At 47.8% G+C, this 23,002-nt stretch overlaps 1 protein-coding gene across 1 annotated transcript; it reads left to right on the plus strand.

Moving 5' to 3' along the window:
- The first annotated feature begins 742 nt into the window (after window positions 1-742).
- Window positions 743-22,828, plus strand: LOC123354919 (putative bifunctional UDP-N-acetylglucosamine transferase and deubiquitinase ALG13). The gene is made up of 10 exons (XM_044997318.1): window positions 743-1,235; window positions 4,796-4,879; window positions 7,497-7,547; window positions 10,914-10,960; window positions 12,228-12,300; window positions 14,142-14,223; window positions 14,493-14,673; window positions 16,333-16,408; window positions 17,251-17,359; window positions 22,556-22,828. Exons 1-10 carry the CDS (start codon window positions 1,095-1,097, stop codon window positions 22,573-22,575), a joined length of 864 nt encoding a protein of 287 aa, XP_044853253.1. The 5' UTR covers window positions 743-1,094; the 3' UTR covers window positions 22,576-22,828.
- Window positions 22,829-23,002: the final 174 nt, after the last annotated feature.

The raw sequence follows: 23,002 nt of genomic DNA on the forward strand, positions 1-23,002 counted from the left end.
GAATCAAAGAATTTGTATTCAAATACTGCACTATAACCAGTTTATCTGCTGTCCAATGGCACAAGAGTGAATTTTTCTAATCCCCCAAAATTTTCATCCAGGAGATTTTCACCTCCTAACTTGGCAAAGAAAACAGGGCTTTGTTAATATTTACCACTTTAGACCCAACTCCTGCAAGACACAGAGTCCCTATGAAACTACTTAGCGGTTTTGGCTGAATAGGGACTGAAGGATTGAACCCCCAAAATGCCACATTCTATTTATAGTCATATATAGGCACAGCGGGAAAAAAAAGCTCTAAATAATCAATATGGACTCAGAATAGCAAGAAATCCCTTCTCTCCCTGGGGTGGGCGGAAGAACTAGAGAGCATCTGTTTCCAGTATTTTATTGATCTTTTAGTCAAAGAACAATCCATTTCAAGAAAAAAAGCCCAGATACACATATGGCCCCTGAACCTGCACATGGGAATGTGCCATGGGAACAGTGCCACTGAGTTCAATGATTTGCAGGACTGGGGCCTCCAAACATAAACAAGAAAGCCAAATGCTTTTTTCTATCTTGCACCACAGCTACAGGAGTCTAGTAAAGCAGCTACATGTGCGTGTTCTCCTCGCTGCTGCCTCCTTGGCTAAGTGGAACTGAATTGGCAGCAGCTCTGTGGATTAGGCATAAAGGAGCAGAAGCGCCTGCACCTGCTACGAAGCAGATGTGAAAGGGGATTATAACCACCGCCCAAGGCCAAAGCAGGGCGCCTCGCAGTGGCATTCCAAGGAACTGCAGCCTGGGACGGGCTCTGCGGTTCAAACTGCTTAGAGCGGCCAGCGCTGCCAGGACTCGGAGAACCAGCCCCCCAGCACCGAGAGCGAGCTCTGGGGGCTTGGTAAACTCCCCCAAGCAGCGCCCTGGCTGGGGCTTCGCGCACCGACTGACTCCGGGGCTCGCTGGCTGCAGCGGGGCTCCCGGGGAGCCACGTGCGCGCAGCGGCGCCTCCCCTCCATGCCAGTCCCCGGGGCCAGCGCAGCCGCCTCGCCCGAGGGCTCGCCGGTCCCCGCGCGCTTGCCCGGCACACGCAGGAGTTCCCCGCTCGGAAGATGCAGCCGCTCTGGAAGAAATACTTCGGCCACAAGTCCGTGCATGAGGTCGCCATGGACGCGTATCTGGCCAGCCTGGGGCTGTACCGCAAGCTCACGGCCAGAGACGCCTCCTGCCTCTTTCGGGCCGTTTCCGAGCAGGTAGCAGGAGTTTCACCCCCCCCCCCGCGGGCTGGGCTTGTGCCTGTGCCGCTCGTGCGCCTGCCCCCCCCCCACCCCCCCAGTTCAGAACTTCGCCTCGCCCTGCCCCCACGTTCCTGGGCCCCTCTCTCCTAAACAGGGCCCGCTCAGCTTGCAAGTCCAACCCCACTTACTTTCTTGGCGGGGAGGGCTGGGGTTGGCTGAGGTAAGGCCCCGTTTGGATTTTGGAGCAGAGGGGGAGCTGGGTTAGGCTGCAGCTGTATAAAGGGACAAGGGCGCCCGTGGCACCTTGTGGGCTAACAGAAGGCTTAGAGCATAAGTCTGCGTCTGACCAAGTGGGTGTTCACCCACGAAAGCTCCTGCTCCAGGACTTCTGGTAGTTCAGATGATGCCACAGGACTCTGTCACCTGGTATTTTTGGCTTTGAAGTATCCACCTTGGAGACATCTTCATCTTTCTCTCCATTCCCGCAGCAGGAGTTGCATCAAAGTTTCCAGTTCTGGTCTCCCTCTTACAAAATGGGGGTTGGTTCTAGTTTTGCAAAGTGAGCTGTAGCTAGGGGCTAGTTTACCTTTTCTCCCAGCTGCCAAAGGTTGGGGTAAAGGGGCTCATTTGGGCTAATGGTTACCTAAGTAACAATCATTGATTTTCCTTTAGCAAATTCAAATTCTTCCCCTTACAAATGCATGGGCAAATAACAGAAGGCACAGATGTGTACCCAAAAAGGGGGGAGGGATAGCTCAGTGGTTTGAGCATTGGCCTGCTAAACCAAGAGTTATGAGCTCAACCCTTGAGGGTGCCACTTACAAATCTACAGTAAAATCAGTACTTGGTCCTGCTAGTGAAGGCAGGGGGTTGGACTCAGTGACCTTTCAAGGTCCCTTCCAGTTCTAGGAGATTGGTGTATATCTCCAATTATATATACCATATTGTCCTGAGTATAGGCCACACTTTTTTCCCCTAATGTGAGTGTTTAAACTAGGGGTGCGGCCTACAATCTGGGCAGGAGCCCAGAGCCCTTTAAATCCCAGCCGCGGCCGGGACTCAGAGGGCTCTGGGCTGCCCGCTGCAGCGGGGAGCTCAGAGCCCTTTAAATCCCAGCCGCGGCCGGGACTCAGAGGGCTCTGGGCTGCCCCAGCCGTGTCCCCGCCTCCCCCGCCGCCCGGCTCCGACCCCAGCTGCGTCCCCCCCTCCCCTGGCCCCGGCCCCGCGTACCCACCTCCGCCGGCCGTGGCCTCGTGCCGCCCGGCTCCAGCCCCGGCCACGTCCCCGCCCCCCCGCCGCCCGGCCCCAGCCCCGCGTACCTGCCTCCACCGGCCGCGTCCCCGCCTCCCCCGCCACCCAGCCCCACGCACCCGCCTCCGCCGGCCCTGGCCTCGCCCCGCCCGGCTCCCGTCCCGGCCACGTCCCCGCCGCCCGGCTCCGGCCGCGTCCTCGCCCCCCCCAGCCCCAGCCCCGTGTACCTGCCTCCACCGTCCGCGTCCCTGCCCCGCCCAGCCCCAGCCCCGCGTCCCCGCCTCCGCTGGCCGCGTCCCCGCCTCCGCTGGCCGCGTCCCCGCCTCCCCCGCCGCCCGGCCCCAGCCCCGTGTACCCGCCTCCGCCGGCCCCGGCCTCAGGGCCGCCCAGAGGGGGAGGGCAAGGGGAGCAATTTGCCCCCGGGCCCAGCAGGGGTCCCCACGAGAGTTTTTCGGGGCCCCCAGAGCGGGGTCCTTCACTCATTCCGGGGGGCCCGGAAAACTCTTGTGGGGCCGGGTGCAGGAGCTTCTTCTGCTCCTGGTCTTCGCCGGCGGGGGGCGGGGTCCTTCCGCTCCAGGGCGGAAGGACCCCCCACTGGCGCGTTACCACCCAAGCGGGACCCGCTGCCAAAGTGCAGCCCGGTCTTCGGCGGTAATTCGGCGGCGGGGGATCCTTCCATTCCAGGACCCGCCGCCGAAGTGCCCCGAAGACCCATGGTGGGGCCTCGTGCCTCCGAATTACCACCAAAGACCGGGCTGCATTTCAGCGGCGGCGGTAATTTGGTGGCGGGGGTGCCCCGTGGTGGGTCTTCGGGACACTTCGGCGGCAGGTCCCGGAACGGAAGGGGCCCCCCCACCGAAAACCCCGGGCCCCCGGAATTCTCTGGGTGGCCCGGCCCCGCGTCCCCCGCGTGGCCCGGCCCCGCGTCCCCCGCCGCCCGGCCCCGGCCCCGCATCCCTTCCCGGCCGCCCTACTCTGGCCGGCCAGCTACCTTGCTCTGGCCATCCGGCTCCCACCACATCCTCCAGCTCCGGGCTCCGGCTGCGTGACTCCTGCCCCGGCCCAGCGTCCCGGGGCTCCTGGCTCCAGCCGCAGCCGGACTGTAGTGCCGCCAGCCACATCCAGGCAGCGCAGTAATGGGGCAGGGAGGGGGTGTTGGAGAGATGGCAGAGGGGTTCGGGGTGGGGAGTGGATAGGGGTTGGGGGGGTCAGAGGGCAGGGAACAGGGGGATTGAATAGGGGCAAGGGTCCTGGTGGGGCATTTAGAAAGGATCAGGGGATGGATGGGGCGGTGGGAGGCAGTCAGGGGCAAGGGTTCCAGGGGCTGTCAGGGGACAGAGAGAAGGGGTGGTTGGATGGGGCAGGGGTCCCTGGCGTGGGGGGAGGTGTCAAGGAACGCGGGGGGTTGGATGGGGCAGGAGTTCGGGGGGGGGCATGATCCCTAACCCTAAGAATATTTGCTAATGTTGTTGATTGTTGTGCAGGGGAGAGGGTGAGAACTGTTCCCATCAGTCTCCTTGTTGTCCATTCCTTTTCCCTTCTTTATTTACAGTATAACTACAAAATAGTTTTCAATATTTCTGAGTATGTAACATATGCCGTCAAAAGCAGGACTACCAAAAGTGTTAAAAGTGTTAAAAATACTGGTACATGTCTTCCTAGTCATTAAATAAAATACTGTTTTACTGTTCTACTAATGTGTATATTTTCTTTAAGTTAAAAAAAGTTAAAAATTTATTTTTTTTAAAAGAGCACCAAACTTTAAGGGTGCGGCTTATAATCAGGAGCGGCCTATACTCGGAACAATACGGTGTATATATATAAAGATTCTATTAATGAGTAGCTTATAAAGGGTTTTATTCAATGATTAATCACTTTCTATAGACTGTTAGTTGTAATCGACCTATAGACCTGTTGGACGGTCTATTACAGCCGTTTGCAAACTTTTCTACTGGTGACCCCTTTCACATAGCAAGAGCCCCCCTTACACATTAAAAACCACTTGTTTATATATTTAACACCATTATAAATTCTGGATGCAAGTTGCTCAGGCATTGGCTTCCACCTCAGGTGGCAGGACTCAGGCCTTCAGCCCCATTCAGTGGGGTTTCAGCTTCCTGCCCTGGGCCCCAGTGAATCTAACGCTGGCCCTGCTTGGCGGTCCCCCTGTAACCTGCTCACCGCCCCCCAGCAGGCCCTGGCCCCCCGAGTGAGAGCCACTGATGTGAACTATATGGAAAAGGAGCCTTAGTGTGAAAGTGCAGTTTAAAATGAGCTGCAACCCTTTCGTTTCAGTGCCTTCTAACACCTTCTCTATTTTCTAGGTCTTTTCTTGTCAGATTCATCACAGGGAAGTCAGGAAGGCTTGTGTTTCATTTATGAGGGAAAACCGACAGAACTTTGGGGCAGTAAGTAGACTTGTGTTTATGAGATGCAACATTTTGTGAGTAAACTTAGGAAATAATGGGGGTGTTTACACATCAACATTATTTACATAGATCTGTGCACTGAAACCCTACATGGCACTGTACTGTGTTTTCTTGTTAGCGTCTACGTTTTGACCAAGCACAGGTTTAAACTAGAGAAGTTGAGGGGAAAATGCTTGCTCATTTGCCTTGCTCTGTATACTGTCCATTAGTTTCTAGTCAACTTACATTTGGTTTTAAACCTTGGAAATATATGGCACAACATTTTTATTCCTAAAAGATAATATACATTTATTCTAAACATCTGATCTCTCGCTTTAAGGAACTGTGATTACAGTACCATATAGACATTAATAAGCTGTCTTGTGAAACTGAACCTGTGTGTGTGTGTGTGTGTGTGTGACACTCTGTTTTGAAGTAAAACATGCATCTCTAAGAACAGTGGAATACTGCACGGCTCTTAAAGCACATAACACACCGTGGTTAAATGTCACTGCACACTTTCAGTGGATGACCACTGTTTTCACCCAGCGAAGACTCTACTATAACGGAAGTGGTAGAGGTCTGTGGTTTTCATTCAGAAGATCACAAATTCAACCCCTGCCAGCAACTGCGGTGCCTTTATATACCTAGCCTCAGTTTGTTACAATACTACTGAATATTCGGAAACGTACTTGTTGCTACTGATGGATCAGTGGTTGTCAGCAACAGGAAAACTTACCAATATAGACAGGTCCTATGAATCCTTTGAAACAACTTGGTTCTGGACGAGCATTCTGAACACTCTTCTGGCTATCAGAACTCTAATTCACCCCTGCATCTTAAGGGAACAATTCTAAATGTTTTATCCACAAAACAGATGTTGAAAGCAATAAACTCGCTGCTTTAGTATTATAACACTGTCCAGTCTTTCACATCAAGTGATTTTAAAGTGCTTTGTACACTGTGGACATGCCCACTTAATGACAGGTTTCAGAGTAGCAGCCGTGTTGGTCTGTATCTGCAAAAAGAACAGGAGAACTTGTGGCACCTTAGAAACTAACACATTTATTTGAGCGTAAGCTTTCGTGGGCTACAGCCCACTTCATCAGATGCATAGACTGGAACATACAGGAAGAAAATATTTATACATACAGAGAACATGAAAAGGTGGAAGTAGCCAGACCAACTGTAAGAGGCCAATCAATTGAGATGACCCCACTTAAATGCAGCTACCATTGGGGTGGAGGGAGACATCCAGCTGGTCTCAGAACATGCTGCATAATAGTGAGATAAGAGATTTTTTTGGTGACTGGCACTTGCACAAATCCTAGTCACAATTATTGCTGTGCTATTTTAACTTCCATACAGAGCAGACAAGATCTTTGTCTTATCCAATAAAAGAAAAAGACAATAACACTGTGGCATTTAACAGATTGGCCTCAGGAAGAAGGGCTGGGGTGAGCAATGCTATGTATTTGCACTCGTGTATTTTAGGATATCTACCTTCCCAACCTTAAGCTATCCCTTTGCAACTAGAGGAGCAGATATCAAATTTGATAATAGCTAAAACTGTTACCCTGCAATTTAAAAACAAACATGCTTGAAAAGTCACTTCTGCAATGCACTGCATGGGGGCAGGTGGGGCAAATTGTTAAAATTAAACTATTTTCAGACCGAAGTATTAGTCCCAGATAACCAAATTGTACATTTAGTTGTGCATGTGCCTGAGCTATCTGGACCTTCCAGACCTCATGTTTGACACAAGACATTCCCATGTGCTTCCTTAGTATGTTTGAGGAAACACTGCTAGAATTCTGACTTTGCCTTTTTTTTTTCTGTTTGATCAGGGTTCGGCAACCTTTCAGAAGTGCTGTGCCGAGTCTTCATTTAGTCACTCATTTAAGGTTTCGCGTGGCAGTCATGCATTTTAATGTTTTTAGAAGGTCTCTTTCTATAAGTCTATAATTTATAATGAAACTCTTGTATGTAAAGTAAACAAGGTTTTTAAAATGTTTTAGATGCTTCATTTAAAATGAAATTAAAATGCAGAGCCCCCCAGACTGGTGGCCAGGACCCGGGCAGTGTGAGTGCCACTGAAAATCAGCTCGCATGCCGCAGGCTGCCTACCCCAATCTAGTGCATATAGATAAAACAGCTTTTCAGCAAGAAGTTACCACCTTTACTAAGCACATACCTATGCAATTGTTCCTAAATGTGGGGGCAAGGGAGAAATGATTCATGATCAGGAAGGCTACTTACTTGCCTTATGAATCCGAAGGCTGTCGGGCTAAGACCACTGCTTATATGCTGACCAATATGGTCTCATTGTTTCTTTGTACTCCTTCCTCCCGCAATTGTCTAAGACAACAGATGGATATAGACTTGGATTGTAAGCTCCTTGGAGCAGGGCCTATCTGTTGTTTGTACGTTGCCAAGCACAATGGAGTCCTGAGCCATGACTAGGTTCCTAGGCACTGTGTAATACAAATAAGAAAAATATTTTCAGTTTTCTTCTAAACTCTTTAAATACAAAGTGCAAATTCTGACTCTTAATGTCTCCAGCAGATTGAATAATGATATGCATCTAATTAAATCAATTCTATCTTTTCTTTTTAAGTATGTGGAAGGTTCATTTGAAGAATATCTGGAATGGCTGGGAGATCCAGAGGTAAGGCCAGATTCGTATTCCTGAGGCTGAGCCCAAAAAGCTCAAGATGTTTGCTGGAATGTGGGTTTGAATGTTGTTTCTGTTGTACCTCAGTCCTGCTGTCAGATCCACATGCACCTGAACAGAGCTCTCTTGATTTCAGTAGGACGTTGCGTGGGTGCAGTAGGACTCTAGATCTGATGGCAGGATCAGGGCCTTGGTTCTTGCTTGTGGGCAAAAGAGAGGCATTGTCAAACCACAATAACGTAATTTCAGCGGAGGGAACCAAACTTTGGTCCTGACAGCCTGGACCTTTAAAAGGCTGTTCCAAAATTGGGTGCATAATTCATAGCAAATGTTTGACAAATTTTGCATTTTTCCCAGTTTTTTGCGGGGCAACCCTGCTTTCTTACTGTAGCAGGGTGGTCACCCGCTCCTTCCTTAAAAGGTTTGGAACAGCCCTGGGGGAGCCTAAGGCTGGGCTGATGGGGAAGCAGCCACAGCTGGGCCATGCCCCAATCAGACCATAGCTGGCCTTGTAAAAGGCTGTGAGCCAGGCGCTCAGGCAGGCTCCCTGCAGGCTGGGAGAGAGCAGGGCCCGGCTGACGGGATGGAGGGTGGAGTTGGGGAAGGAGCAGGTGGAGCTGGGGAGCTCAGGCCTGGTGACCTCCCAGGCTGCAGGCCTGATATCAAGGCCTAAAAAGGTACTGGGTGGCAGGGGAAGACAGCAGGCCCGAACCCCCTTGCCTAGGATGAGTGGCTTTTACACTGCAGTCTGCCCCGGGAGCGGGGGCTTGGTGATGACTGGCAGTAGCCCAGACTAAGGCAAGATGCGGATAGTGGGTTGGGGTTTCCCCAGGAAGGGGAGACCCAGAGGCAGAGTGTGGGGGGGTTACTGCCAGGGGGCAGCACCCCAGGGTAAAGGGGCACCGGGGTCTGGGAGGGACATGGAGGCCAGCGGCAGCAGGACACTGGCCTGTAGCGGGTGCTCTGGTCTGGAGAAGAGCTAATTCCCAATGACCAGCAGGAGGTGCCGCAGGGGTGAGTCACCACACCCTTTATACTTACTGTTTCTTTGAAGATTTTTAACTAGTGAACATGAGCAGGATACAACAGTATCTAAAGCAAATTTAGCATGTTTATCAAAGAAATATTTAAAAATATATTTGAGACTGCCTCAGGTCTAGCTACTAGAGTTTAGCTGCAACTTTGTGCAGGATTATGGGGCCAAAACTTGAATACTTACTTGTCCCATGTCCGTGATCTTCTCTTCAGGAATCCTCACATTTTACAAATTTCCAGATGTAGAAAGTATCAGAATTTTAAAAAAGATGGAACTTAAGTATTTTAGGGGTACATCCTCACTTCACATTGATTCTCTCCTCCCATCCCTTGTTGGGTTTTCTTCAATGCCCACAAATATTTAAGGCAGCCTGTGAGAGGTTTTACACTTACCGCTAACTTGTAAGGATTGAGGAGTAAACCCTTCTCCTTTTCACTATGAAACACTGTTATTGCAGAGGGAAGTATATTCAGATGTACTCCTTTGCGTAGGCGTGCGCAGCACATTTCATTAGGGTGCGCACCCAGGGAATTTATTTTAAAGGCAAACATTTATTGAATACTCTATCATAAGGATGTTATTTTTATTCATCAAACAAACTAAAGAAACTAAAACTTAACTAAACTTAATTTAAAAAAAATTAACAACTAAACTTTACTTAAAATGAGACACAAAATACCACATTTTTGCTGTAGTGATAACCAGGCGTATACAAAGATGCAGTCAATTTTCATGATCTTTAACCAGATAATGAGCTAACCCAAAGTGACCAAAACAGATTAAGGTTTCTTCATCTTCCTGTCTTAGAGAATGAGCCGTCGCTCTCCAGGTATTATGGACTTAAATTCCTCAGTCACATCATTGTAATTAACTGACAGAGCCAATTCTTGGTCATTGTACAAAATCATGAGTCGCGGCGCTGTTGGGACAGTGTACTTCTTAGTTTGTTTTTACATGTGCTAGTTTCAAAAAGGCGCTTTCACATGAACTGCTTGTCTGCTCCTTTTCTTCTCTTAACAACGAACTGATCCGTATTTTAAAATTAAAAGGGGGTGTCATACGATTGAATTAAAACGTAAAGCCACGGGCTTGTTATGCTATTTCAGTAGAGTACACGCGACAAAGATTACAAACACTGTAGACACTGTGCTGGGCACGCCTGACGCAGCCGCTGCTATAGGTCAAAGAATTTTCTAGAATCGTAGTCGGAGGGGAGGACCAATGGTAATGCGGTGCCACAGCAGTGGGGACGCATGCTGCGAGCGAACGTGAGCTTTCTATATAGAGTATCATGCAATTTAAATTAAAACGCAAAGCCATTTTTTTTGAGACATTGGGGCAGGCGTGGGCAAACTTTATGGCCGGAGGGTTCCAAAATTATATGGAGGGCCAGGTAGGGAAAGCTGTGTCTCCCAAACAGCCTGGCCCTGCCCCCTATCCCACCCCCACCCACTTCCTGCCCCCAACTGCCCCCCTCAGAATCCCCGACCTGTCCTGCTCCTTGTCTGCTGACCACACCCCCAAGACTCCACCTCCCCCTGCTCCCTGTCCCCTAACTGCCCTGACCCCTATCCACCCCCCGGCTGAGTCCTGACAGACCCCCAGGACTCCCACGATCCAACCCCCTGTTCCCCATCCCCTGAATGCACTCCTCCCCCGGCTGGACCTCTGCCCCATCCAACCCCCCCACTCCCTGTCCCCTGACTGTCCCCGGGATTCCCATCCAATCCCCCGGCCCTGGCCCCTTACCATGCTGCTTGCCCCCGCCTCCCCCCTCTCCTGGAGCCTCAGTGAGCCGTGTCCAGGAGCTCCTGCCGCTCGGCCCATCAGGGCTCGCAGCCCCACCCCCTGACCACATGGCTCCGTGTAGCAGGAGTTCTTGTCCCGCCGGAGCCACGCTGCTGCCGCGCTGTCCAGAGCTGCTCCTGGACATGGAGCGCTGAGGTGCCGGGGGATGGGGGGAGCCTCCGTGGCCAGGAGCTCAGGCGGGCCGGGCAGGACGAGCTTGCCCACCCGTGCATTAAGGTGTGCTTGGGCACACCCTGTACGCACGCCTGTGCTCCTTTGTAGAGCTTGGTTTGTGTCTTTTAGAGCTTTAAAGATAGGGGCTAAGAATTTTACACAGTAATTAGAGCTGGTCAGAAAATGCTTTTTAAAAAAATCATGAAAAATGTTGACTAGCTGAATTAATGGTATATAGAGAACCAGTATAGCGTTCCAGGGACTGCAGGGCAGGCTCGGTGGTCAGCTCCACTCCATGTTTGATGAAGAACAGTTATTTTCGTACCTTCTAACATGATCTCAAAATATTTGTATACACATAGGGAAAGGCTGGCCAACTGGAAATAAGCGCTCTATCACTGATGTATAAGTAAGTCTCTTCCTTTTTTATTTTAAATTAAAATTAATTTTGTAATGGGCTTTGGATGTTTAAGGGTACTAGCTGTGGGGCCCAGAATCTCTTGATTGATAGATTTTTTTTAAGGCTAGGAGGGACCATTATGATAATCTAGCTTTGAGGCCAGCTTGGCTTAGGAGTGACTGCTGGTCAATATTTATTACATGAATGGGTGGCTGCAGACCAATGCCAGGTAAAGAGGATCCCATGCCCTGAAATGTATTGAATTGTCATCCTAGGTAAGTCTCCCAAGAGGACAAAGACCTAGTGGCCATGGAGACTGAGCTAACCCCGACTACTGGAGGTTTCATTGCTGCTGCCCAGGCAATACTGGCTTTGTGAATTATCAGAGGGCTTTGGTCTCTAGTGATGTCTATTTGGCATTTTTCATAACTATTAAACTCTTTTTAAAAAAAAGTCTACGGTGAGAGACTTACTGATGGGAAGTGTGTGAAATGATGTGGAGTTGTGTGCACTGGAAACATCTAATGCTGGCTGTAAAAGTTAACTGCCAACACAAAAGTAAAACTCTGTGCTCGCTATATGAGGTGGCCTTGAAAATTCAGAAAGTGAGACGTGCTGCTCGGTGTACATGCCTAGAAATGCATTTAAAATAAATTATCATTTCAACTGACATGTGTCTGCTGCAGGCACTGTCTGTCTTGCTAAAAAAAAAATACTGCCACTTCTGAACAAACAGTTTAGGAGCCTACTGGCAGAGATGCTAAAACACTCTGCGTCCTGTTCCAGTCCAAAATGAACAATTAGATTTCTACAAGGTTCTAATGGCATCCTGTACTCAGGTTTTAACCCGTTCAGGAACGACTTTAAGGGTTAATTGCCTTACTATCAGAGCAATCAGTCTTTAGTTATTGCTTAAATTTAATGTCAGCATTCGCTTGTTAGGAAAAATATTCTGCTCCCATTCTCTCTATTAACCAACAGTGGATTTTCCAAATTATTCCTTCTGATATCTTCATAACAAGCACTTGCATTAGGTAATAATTGGAGATATACCAATCTCCTAGAACTGGAAGGGACCTTGAAAGGTCATCTAGTCCAGCCCCCTGCCTTCTCTAGCAGGACCAATTTTTGCCCCAGATCCCTAAGTGGCCTCCTCAAGGATTGAACTCATAACCCTGGGTTTAGCAGGCCGATGCTCAAACCACTGAGCTATCCCTTCCTCCATTAAACACCTGCTCTCTCTCTCAATTCTCTTGATTTTCCCCTTCTTGCCTAGCCGAGACTTTATTCTGTACCAGAACCCTGGATGGCCACCCACTTGTGCTACAAACAATGGCTTTGAAGACAAGGTAAGGAAATGGGAGCCAATTTTCTACCCTCCCACTCCTAGATGGCTCTAATTTCACTCCGTTCGAATGAGCTTGTCACTTCCATTTTGCTCTTGTAACTCCAAGTGAAGTGTCTGCACTTTTTGCCCACTCAAAAAACAAAACCAAAGCTAACTTCAGCAGGGCTGATGCTTTCACAGCTGAACACTCTCATTGAACAGTAGTTAACCTTTTGCTAGACTAAGTTCCTGTTGGCTGCAGGAGTTATGATATTACAGCCCAGCAATCTTCCCATTTGATCAACTGTGGATTTCTAGGGTGATGGTGCCTGAATAAGAACATAAGAACAGCTGTACCGGGTCAGACCAAAGGTACATCTAGCCCAGTCTAACAGTCTAGTCTAACACAGTCTAACACAAAGACTGTGAATGGCTTGCCAACTACAGAACCAGTTTCTCCTCTCTTGGTTTTCACTCAACTGCCAGAACAGGGCCTCATCCTCCCTGATTGAACTAACCTCATTATCTCTAGCTTGCTTCTTGCTTGCATATATAAACCTGCCCCTGGAAATTTCCACCACTTGCATCCGAAGAAGTGAGTATTCACCCACGAAAGCTCATGCTGCAAAACGTCTGTTAGTCTATAAGGTGCCACAGGATTCTTTGCTGCTTTTACAGATCCAGACTAACACGGCTACCCCTCTGATACCATCTAGCCCAGTATCTCACTTCTGACAGTGGCCAATGCCAGGTGCCCAGAGGGAGTGAATCTAACAGGCAATGATCAAATGATCTCTCTCCTGCCATCCATCTCCATCCTCTGACAAACAGAGGCTAGGGACACCATTCCTTACCCATCCTGGCTAATGTCCATTTATGGACTTCACCACCATGAATTTATCCAATTATCTTTTAAACGCTGTTATGGTCCTAGCCTTCACAACCTCCTCAGGTAAGGAGTTCCACAAATTGACTGTGCGCTGCATGAAGAAGAACTTCCCTTTATTTGTTTTAAACCTGCTGCCCTTTAATTTCATTTGGTGACCCCTAGTTTTTGTATTATGGGAATAAGTAAATAACTTTTCCTTATCCACTTTCTCCACATCACTCATGATTTTATAGACCTCTATCATATCCCCCCTTAATCTCCTCTTTTCCAATATAGTTCCCTGTGGCTGTTTTTTATAATCTAGCTAGAATGAGACACTTGGATTGACTTGCTAATGAGCAAAGTGAAGGTGTCAAGATTAAACAAATATATGGGTGAAGAAAGGGCACTCTTCTCCCTCCCTCAAAAGTGAGCAGAGGAGATTTTTGGGGTGTATTTTTTTCCCTTCCTGGATAGAAATTAATTAGCTTGATTTTTTTTTTGTGACATTTGCATTATGTAAAGCGGTAAATAGTCTAAACCCACTTGAGGTTTTGCCACAATTACAGAGTGTAGGGAAAGTTCTGTATTTAGCTTTTCCTCTACTTTGATACTAGTGGGCCAATACGTTTTTGCAGTTTGGGGATTTGAAATGTAAGAGTGATTGGCATTTAGCGTCTAGACCATTAGTTGGTCATAAGGTAGCGGACTCTCAGAAAAGTCTCTCATATTTGACCTTTAACAGTTCATGAGATGACTAAAGAGTATCCATGGGGGTAATAGACAAACTTATTTGTATACCTGCTACAATCTCTTCTATAGGGATCAACTCTGTTTCTAACACTCTGTTTGTGTTTATACTAAGCACCGCCATTGTTTGGACAGTGAGTTAAAGCACTGGCCCTAGAATGAGTAAAGGAGTTGTAGTCTTGAGCTAGAACATGTTTAGTTTTCCTTGATTTCTTCCTCAAAGCTTTTTGTTTTTTTCCTTCAAGATCTTGCTGTGTTGTTCCGGTAACTCCCATTACGACTCTGTGTATACAAAACAATTTCAGGCAGATGCTGCTGTTTGTCAGGGTAAATTAACTCTCTTACTCTTTCCATTACAAATAGTGTATTTGAAGTACTTCTCAACATTGTTCTCTTTCTTGGGAGGAGAGGGGAACTGAAGGGAGAAGAAAGTGGAAAGCTCGTTAACCATTTTGAATGGCGTTTAGTGTAATTGGTATGTGGTGGAAGTCCACAATGAGCACATCCACTACTCTAAGGTCACCTATCAGACTCCAGGTGTTCTTTGTCTGGCACCAAGTCAATACCATTGGGTTCTGTGTGCTTTGTTCTCCCAGCTGTCTTGTACGAGATCCTGTACAAAAATGTGTTTGGCGTGGGGAAGGAGGAATTGAGAACTGCAGTTGACATGTTTCGAAGTGGGGACAAAAAGAACAGAAAGAGTGCCTCTGTTGGAAGTGAGGATGCAAACTTTGATTGCCTTCCCAAGGAAGGGTCCAACACTTCATCAGAAAGGAGGTACTAGTTTAAAAACAAAATATCCTGTGAATGGTAACTGATCACTTAAACGTAGGGGTTTTTTTTTGTGGGGGGGAGACTAGCCTACCAGTTGTGTTCTGAGCTGCCACGTGGAACATCTGCCTTCATTCTCCAATGTCCTGGTACCGAGCCAGGGTCTGAGCATATTGTGGAAAAAGCAGCATGCTTTCCCTGGGACTGGGAAGTGACGTGTGGTTGAGCAGCAACCTCTCCCACTGGCTATAGTCAACTGGCACTTTCTTACTGAACAAATCACGAGTAAGCAGAAACATTGGCTTCCTTTAGCGAGAAACAATTATGCTACTTTAATTCCTATTAGTATGGCAGAAGCAAGACTGGTAATACTATGAGAAAGTGAGCTGGATTCTATTCTGGCTTGTACGTCGTTAACAAAACTATGCCCTAAGTTTAGGACCAAACCCTGCCCTCATTTGCAGTGCCACTGATGGGGTAGGAACCAATGGGATTGTACAGATGAGAGGACAACATTTGACCTTATTAATGGTCATAGAATCATAGAATCTCAGGGTTGGAAGGGACCTCAGGAGGTCATCTAGTCCAACCCCCTGCTCAAAGCAGGACCAAACCCAACTAAATCATCCCAGCCAGGGCTTTGTCAAGCCTGACCTTAAAACCTCTAAGGAAGGAGATTCCACTACCTCCCTAGGTAACCCATTCCAGTGCTTCACCACCCTACTAGTGAAAAAGTTTTTCCTAATATCCAACCTAAACCTCCCCCTCTGCAACTTGAGACCATTACTCCTTGTTCTGTCATCTTCTACCACTGAGAACAGTCTAGATCCATCCTCTTTGGAACCCCCTTTCAGGTAGTTGAAAGCAGCTATCAAATCCCCCCTCATTCTTCTCTTCTGCAGACTAAACAATCCCAGTTCCCTCAGCCTCTCCTCATAAGTCATGTGCTCCAGCCCCCTAATCATTTTTGTTGCCCTCCGCTGGACTCTCTCCAATTTATCCACATCCTTCTTGTAGTGTGGGGCCCAAAACTGGACACAGTACTCCAAATGAGGCCTCACCAGTGCTGAGTAGAGGGGGATGATCACATCCCTTGATCTGCTGGAAATGCCCCTACTTATACAACCCAAAATGCCATTAGCCTTAAATACATAAATGGTGATGAAGTGCAAGCCAGAAAGAACTCAATTTAAGTTGCTGGCTCTGGCAGTTCTTAAACATTTTGTCACTTAAGGACTCCTTAACAAGGGTGTCTAAGATTTAAAAATAAAAATAAAAAATAAGGGTGGGGGGACTCCATAATGCCCATGAGTGGAACAACTGAAGGAGTGTTCAAGTTTGCAGAATGGAACTGGGCTGACCTTTCCTTAAACATAAAACAGTGGTAGCTGCTATTGCATGAAAGACCTGAACTAAAGGGGTTGGAGTGGTGGGGGGAGAACATTTTATTTACAATCAGAAAAAGGTTTAGTGTGTTTGAGTGTTGCAGGTGCACAACTTCATATTTGTACTACATTAAATAGTGTTCGGTTCTGGCTTGCATCTTATCACTTGATGGCACCATAATTCTTCTGTAAGGTCATTCAGCCACTTTGATCTTGTTGATTTCAGTGCTGGCCAGAAATCTTGCATTGTATTTTGTAATCCTATTTTTAAATTGCTTAGAGAGGAAGACTGGGAAGGCAACAATACTGACAATCCACCTGAAGATAAACTCAGACAAGGCACTGAAGAGGCAAAGGTTTGGCAATTAAGGGAGAAGCCTTCAATTCTTTCTCATTAGTGTTTATGATACTGTGATTAAGGTTGAATCAGCCCTTCCTATTCTAAATGCTGCTGTTGAGGAAATAAAACAGGTGTAAATCCCCAGGCTTACATGTGCATGTTTTGTTTTTAGCCCTGGTATTCTTTATCTCGTCTTTGAAATTAATTGTTGAGCCTCTCAGAAATAAGCTTTTTATGAGATAAGACTCTCTTGTTCTCTAGCTAGCTTAAAAACAAAATTTGGCGAACAATCCCTCATCTGGACTCTTACTTAGAAACCATCTAATTTATCTTATTTAATCTAATTTTATTTTAGGCACATGAACAGTGCTGCTGTTCCATTTTACCAGGCCTGGCTCAAAACACTGCTCTAGCTAACATTCAGGGGGTGTGTGTGTGTGTGATATATATTACACACACTCATTGACTTTGATTTGAAGTTGTGTGGTCAGCTGCTTCTGAAGGTCTGCACCTGCTTAGTTTCCTTACCTATTTTTACCTTGTCACTAAAAACTTTCTATCCTGAAATCAAAGAGCTCAGTATAGAGTCCGTGATTAAATAGAGATCATGTTGAAGTTATTTGCTTTGTCCACGAGCCTCAGAAGCCATAATACCTAAAGACTTGTTCATATTCTTCTTTGCTTCTCTACTTGAAGCAAACTAATTGCCTGTCCTAGTGGAACTGAAAGAGGCAGGGAAGACAAAGTGTATATGCTTGTTTAAAATAATTAGACCCTCTGCAAGGAAAGGAAAGGAAAGGAAAGGGTTGTGAATATATGGCACGCTTTTAATTGTAGTCCATTTTAACTCTGTTTTAGTGTCCAGAAAATCCACCAAAGATGCCTTTTGCCTATAGCGTGCTAAAAGCCCTGGACCCTGGACTCTATCGAAATGTAGAGTTTGAAGTTTGGTTGGACAGCAGAAAAGGTACCCAAAAACCCACGTTGTATATATGCTATAAATTCCTGGCTAAAAGTAAAAGTTATTGAGGCTCAATGAGGTTGTTTTATTGACTAATTTACAAATATTTTGGACCTGCACAGAGGCTTGAGCAGATAGCCACGTACTTGAAACGTAATAGGCATTGTCTAACCCAGCAAACATATCCGTGGAGCATACATCCTGTTACCAGCTAGAGACTTCTTATTTTCATATCTAAGCAACCATTAGAGTACTTCCAGTCTTCTATGATGTCCATCATGCGCCTGAAATCTGATCTGTTGAGAAAAATATAATGGTTCTGGACTAGAATATAGGGGGATTCAGGAAAGCCAAGTGCAATAGCAGAGTATCGTCTTGTAACACTATTTTCAGCTAGTGTTCAGATGTAAAATGGGGGGGGGTATTTTTTTACTTTATGGTAGCAGTGTCTGCACAAAGGCTCGTGTTCCATAAACGTGTTTGGGTTCAGAGTAACAGTAAAGGAGTGGGGTCGGTTAGTGTGCACTCTGAACTGTCAAATGAGACAAGTGGTCCCTTCCTCTCCAGCTCTCCAGGGGCTTGAGCACCAGGGAAATGTTCAGTCCATTCCTTTCTGGGACTAAACAGAGCAGCCAGTTCCCAGTGTGCAACAGCGCGATACAGACACTTTGGGAGTGATAAAGGAAGGATAACTTTTCAGAATTTCCCTGTCAGGGAGTTTTAAGTAAATTACAATTATCCAGCTACATCCCATCCCGCCTTACAAAATGATCACAACTGGTCAGCATATGGTGTTTTCATCTCTTCCATCAGCCAGGCTGGGCTTTCGACTCCCAGTACAGCTACACTGCCTGCTCCTTTTGGTGAGGTGCGGAGTAGATACACTGCACACACCTCTAGCATGGGTATTCATAGCAGTGTAGACAGTGAGGCACTGCTTAGGCAAGTAGAGTGAAGACCTGCCTGAACCTGGTGTGTGTGTACTTGCACAAGCAGTGCTTATCCTGTCTCTCTTCTCACTGCAGGGAAAGGCTCCAGGAGCCTTTCTCTGCTGCAATGGCCTGCCAGAGCCTTTTCTCACAGCAGGGAAAAGCTCTGGCAGGAGGGCAGTAGTGGGGACAGACCCAGGCAGGGGACAGACCCTCTGTCTGAGGGATTGGAGCAAATACGGTTGTATCTTAGAGCTTGGCTGTAGACAATGGATCGTGTGGTGTGTCCGGGATGGAAGCTGGAGGCATGTAAGTAAGTATAGCGGTCAGTGGGTTTCCGGTAGAGGGTGGTATTTATGTGACCATCGTTTATTAGCACAATAGTGTCTAGGAAATGGACCGCTTGTGTGGATTGGTCTAGGCTGAGGTTGATGGTGGGATGGAAATTGTTAAAATCACGGTGGAATTCCTCGAGGGCTTCTTTTCCATGAGTCCAGATGATGAAGATGTCATCAATGTAGCGCAAGTAGAGTAGGGGCGTTAGGGAACGAGAGTTAAGGAAGCGTTGTTCTAAGTCAGCCATAAAGATGTTGGCATACTGAGGGGCCATGCGGGTACCCATAGCAGTGCCACTGACTTGAAGATATATATTGTCCCCAAATGTGAAATAGTTGTGGGTGAGGACAAAATCACAAAGTTCAGCCACCAGGTTAGCCGTGATATTATCGGGGATACTGTTCCTGATGGCTTGTAGTCCATCTTTGTGTGGAATGTTAGTGTAGAGGGCTTCCACATCCATAGTGGCCAGAATGGTGTTTTCTGGAAGATCACTGATGGATTGTAGTTTCCTCAGGAAGTCAGTGGTGTCTCGAAGATAGCTGGGAGTGCTGGTAGCATAGGGCCTGAGGAGAGAGTCCACATAGCCAGACAATCCTGCTGTTAAAGTACCAATGCTTGAGATGATGGGGTGTCCAGGATTTCCAGGTTTATGGATCTTGGGTAGCAAATAGAATACACCTGGTCGGGGTTCCAGGCATGTGTCTGTATAGATCTGTTCCTGTGCTTTCTCAGGGAGTTTTTTGAGCAGATGGTGTAGTTTCTTTTGGTAATCATCAGTGGGATCAGAGGGTAATGGCTTGTAGAATGTGGAGTTAGAGAGCTGCCTGGCAGCCTCTTGTTCATATTCCGACCTATTCATGATGACGACAGCACCTCCTTTGTCAGACTGATACAGTTACCCGCACTGGACAGTAGGGAACCCCAGGCTGGTTGGCACCCCCAAGAGGGGCTGCCAGGACACTGGCCCTTTTGGACCGCTTGGGCCTACCACCGATGGCAAGGGGCTCCCTCCAGGGCTACTTACTCAGTGCAGTGGTCCCAGTCCCTGCACCGACGCTCCCCCATGCGAGAAACTACAGTGTCCAGACCACCTGCATCTTCATTGGGCAAGAGACCGGAGAGACTGGCACCGAGTCCAGTGCTGCCCCAAGGTCATCTGCCCTGGCCCGAGCCGGAAGCCCCTCCTTTAGGGAAGGGGGACCAGGGAGACCAGCAGGAAGAAGCTGAGCAGCTACTGACCTCCTTGGCATCCCCAGGTGAAGCGGTGGTGGTCACAGCAGTATCAGGGCCTCCGCCAATAGACCACAGATCCCACCAAGAGCTGCTGTGTAAGGCTTCCCATAACTTGGGGTTACAGGCTGAGGGGACGGATGAGCAAGAGGACCCCACGGTGGACTTTCTGAGCCCAGAAGGTCCATCCAGAATAGCGCTTCTGCTCATTAAGACCATTCAGTCGAACTATAAGACTATATGGCAGACCCCGGCCTCCAGCGCACCAACAGCCAAAGGTGTGGAGTGCAAGTACTTCGCCCCATCAAAGGGTTATACGTTCTTGTTCTCCCACCCAAGCCCATGTTCCCTGCTAATCTCAGCGGTGAACGAGAGACAGCGCCATGGACAGCAAGCCCTGGCCCCTAAAGCCAAGGAAGCGAAACACCTGGGCCTGTTCGGCAGGAAGATGTATTCATCAGGTGGCGTCCAGTTGAGGATTGCTAACCAACAGGCCATCCTCAACAGGCATAACTTCAACTCCTGGGCAGCAGTAGGGAAGTTGAAAGACAACCTCCCTCAGGGTTCCCAACAGGAGTTCACGGCCCTGGTGGATGAGGGTAAGGCAGTAGTAAAGACCTCTCTCAAGGTGTCCTTGGATTCGGCAGATGTGGCGGCCAGGATAATTGCATCGGGCATAGTCATGCAGCGCTTGTCTTGTCTTCAGGAGTCAGGTCTGCTGCCTGAGGTCCAAAATTCGATCCAGGACCTCCCCTTCGAAGAGTCTGGACTCTCTTTGGACCAAACGGATACAAAACTACATAGCCTCAGGACTCGAGGGCTACACTCAAGTTGCTGGGTATGCGCAACCGGCGACTCAGAGGAAGCCCTTCAAGCCACAGGCTCCTCCTCAGTGCCAAGACCAGCCTCGTCCTAGGCATGAGCCTTACTGCAGGCGAGGTGGAGATAACAGGAGGTGGCATAATAATAATTCCAATAGGCCGGGCCAGAGCCAAGGCGAGCACAAGTCCCAGCCAGGCCTCAACCCAGGCTTTTGACAGGGCACTCGAGGGCAGTGTACCAGATCAATCGCTGGATCCATCCCCTTGTTTCCTGGACCGCCTGTCCCATTTCTCCCATTCGTGGTCCAGCATTGGTCGGACCATTGGGTGTTGCGCACGGTGTGAAGTGGATACATGCTACAGTTTTCCTCCCCCCCGCCGCCTTCCCCATCCCTCTTCAGGGACTGTTCTCGTGAGCATCTCCTGGAAAAGGAGGTCCACTCGCTCCTTGAGGCAGGGGCAGTAGAGATAGTACCAAAAGACCTAAAGGGGAATGGGTTCTACTCCTGTTACTTCCTCATTCCCAAGGCCAAAGGGGGCCTTTGTCCCATTCTAGACCTGGGTGGGCTCAACAAGTTTCTGGTCAAGGCCCGGTTCTGCATGGTCTCCCTAGGCACCATCATCTCTTCCCTGGATCCGGGGGACTGGTATGCTGCCCTCGACATGAAGGACACTTACTTTCATATCGCCATCCACCTGGCACATCGCCGATTCCTGCGTTTCACCGTGAACCAGGAAAATTACCAGTTCACGGTTCTCCCATTTGGCCTAGCTGTGGCCCCACGGGTGTTCACAAAATGCATGGCAGTAGCGGTGGCCTTTTTACGGAGACAGAGGATTTGGGTTTACCTGTACCTCGAGGACTGGATCCTGGCGGGCCGGTCCGAAGAGGAGGTTCGGTCCCATGTGCGGGTGGCCCTGAAACTATTCTGCAAGCTGAGGCTCCTGGTCAACGTCCCCAAGTCCACTCTGATTCCAGTGCAGAGAGTGGAGTTCATAGGGGCGGTCCTAGACATGGTGCGGGCAAGAGCGAGCCTTCCAGAATCCCGATTCCAGGCCATGCAGCAGGCAGTGAACTCCCTGTGTCAGTTCCCATTACAACAGCCAGATGCTGCCTTCGGCTGCTGGGTCACATGGCAGCATGCACGCATGTGGTCAAGCATGCCAGACTGAGACTCAGGACTCTGCAGGCTTGGCTAACCCGGGCAGACACCCCGTGGACTTGGTAGTGACAGTCTTGTTTCTATGATTAAATTCTGAGAAGATGCAACTGAATGATAAAGACATTGCAAAAAGATGTTTTTTGGCAAAATAAGCCCATTCCGTTGGGCCTGCCATGTAGGAAAATAGAATACTTAAATTTCCTTTACCGTCCTTTCCCCTTCAACAGATCAGTCTAGAGTTCCCAAACTATATCATATAAACAAATACAGCTTAGCTTTTAAATGAAACTTCACAATACCCCCAAGTAGCTATGCTTCAAAAAAGCCAAACCTCAAAAACAAAGAATTGTTCTCTTAATAGTCAAAAAGGCATCTCCTCTGAATTTTTTTGGCTAAAGAGATCAGTGTTTTGTTAGCTAATTGTACTAGGAAGGATTGTTCTCTGATCATTGTGTGTGTGTGAGAGAGAGAAAGAGAGCAACCACATCTTGTCGCTCTGTTCATGCTACCAGTGTGAAAGGAAAAAAACAAACAGTGATGGAGGAAGAAGTATTCAGAAGTGGTCTCTGAAGGCCATTAGAGGTGCTGTTTTTCATAGCTGCTAAACTACTCACTAAAAATTGATCTCTGGAAGTTTTTCTGGAGGTCACTTTCAAGGTGGTTTCTAGCAAGTGAATTAATGCTAGTTCTTTTTCCTCTTTTGCTTTGCACACCTTTCAGAATCAAAGGAAGATGGATAACCCTTTATTCTCCTGAAAAAGCTAAGATTCTGAAAATAAGGATCCAGCCCTTCCACCACATTTCAAACACCTCTTTAGATAAAAGACATTATCTTTAAAAACAATCTTTCTGCATCATGATTTGACTTGGAACATTAATCACTCCTATGGAAAAACACATTCTGAATAAAAACACAAATTGATTTAATTATGTATGAATGTTACTGTCTAATTTGTACCAGAAAGGGAATAATATAGCCAGATAATATAATATATAAAAGGAATAAGAAATGACCAGCTGTCATAAAGAAAAAGAATTCAGCACTCCAATTATATGTAATCAAGACTGACACTGAAGAGTTCATCAGAAACCATCGACATCTACAATTTGTTTCTCAGAAAGAGCAATCAACAAAACAAACTCTACAGATGGCAGAACAAGAACACG

Source organism: Mauremys mutica, chromosome 22, assembly GCF_020497125.1.
Source record: "Mauremys mutica isolate MM-2020 ecotype Southern chromosome 22, ASM2049712v1, whole genome shotgun sequence".
Classification (NCBI taxonomy): Eukaryota; Metazoa; Chordata; order Testudines; family Geoemydidae; genus Mauremys; species Mauremys mutica.

Bases quoted from the DNA above. Each gene is read 5' to 3' on its own strand.
- LOC123354919 (XM_044997318.1), top strand. From the start codon at position 1,095: ATGCAGCCGCTCTGGAAGAAATACTTCGGCCACAAGTCCGTGCATGAG. The intron at 1,236-4,795 runs GTAGCAGGAGTT...TCTATTTTCTAG, and splicing joins TTCGGGCCGTTTCCGAGCAG to GTCTTTTCTTGTCAGATTCA. The intron at 16,409-17,250 runs GTTTGGCAATTA...ACTCTGTTTTAG, and splicing joins AAGGCACTGAAGAGGCAAAG to TGTCCAGAAAATCCACCAAA.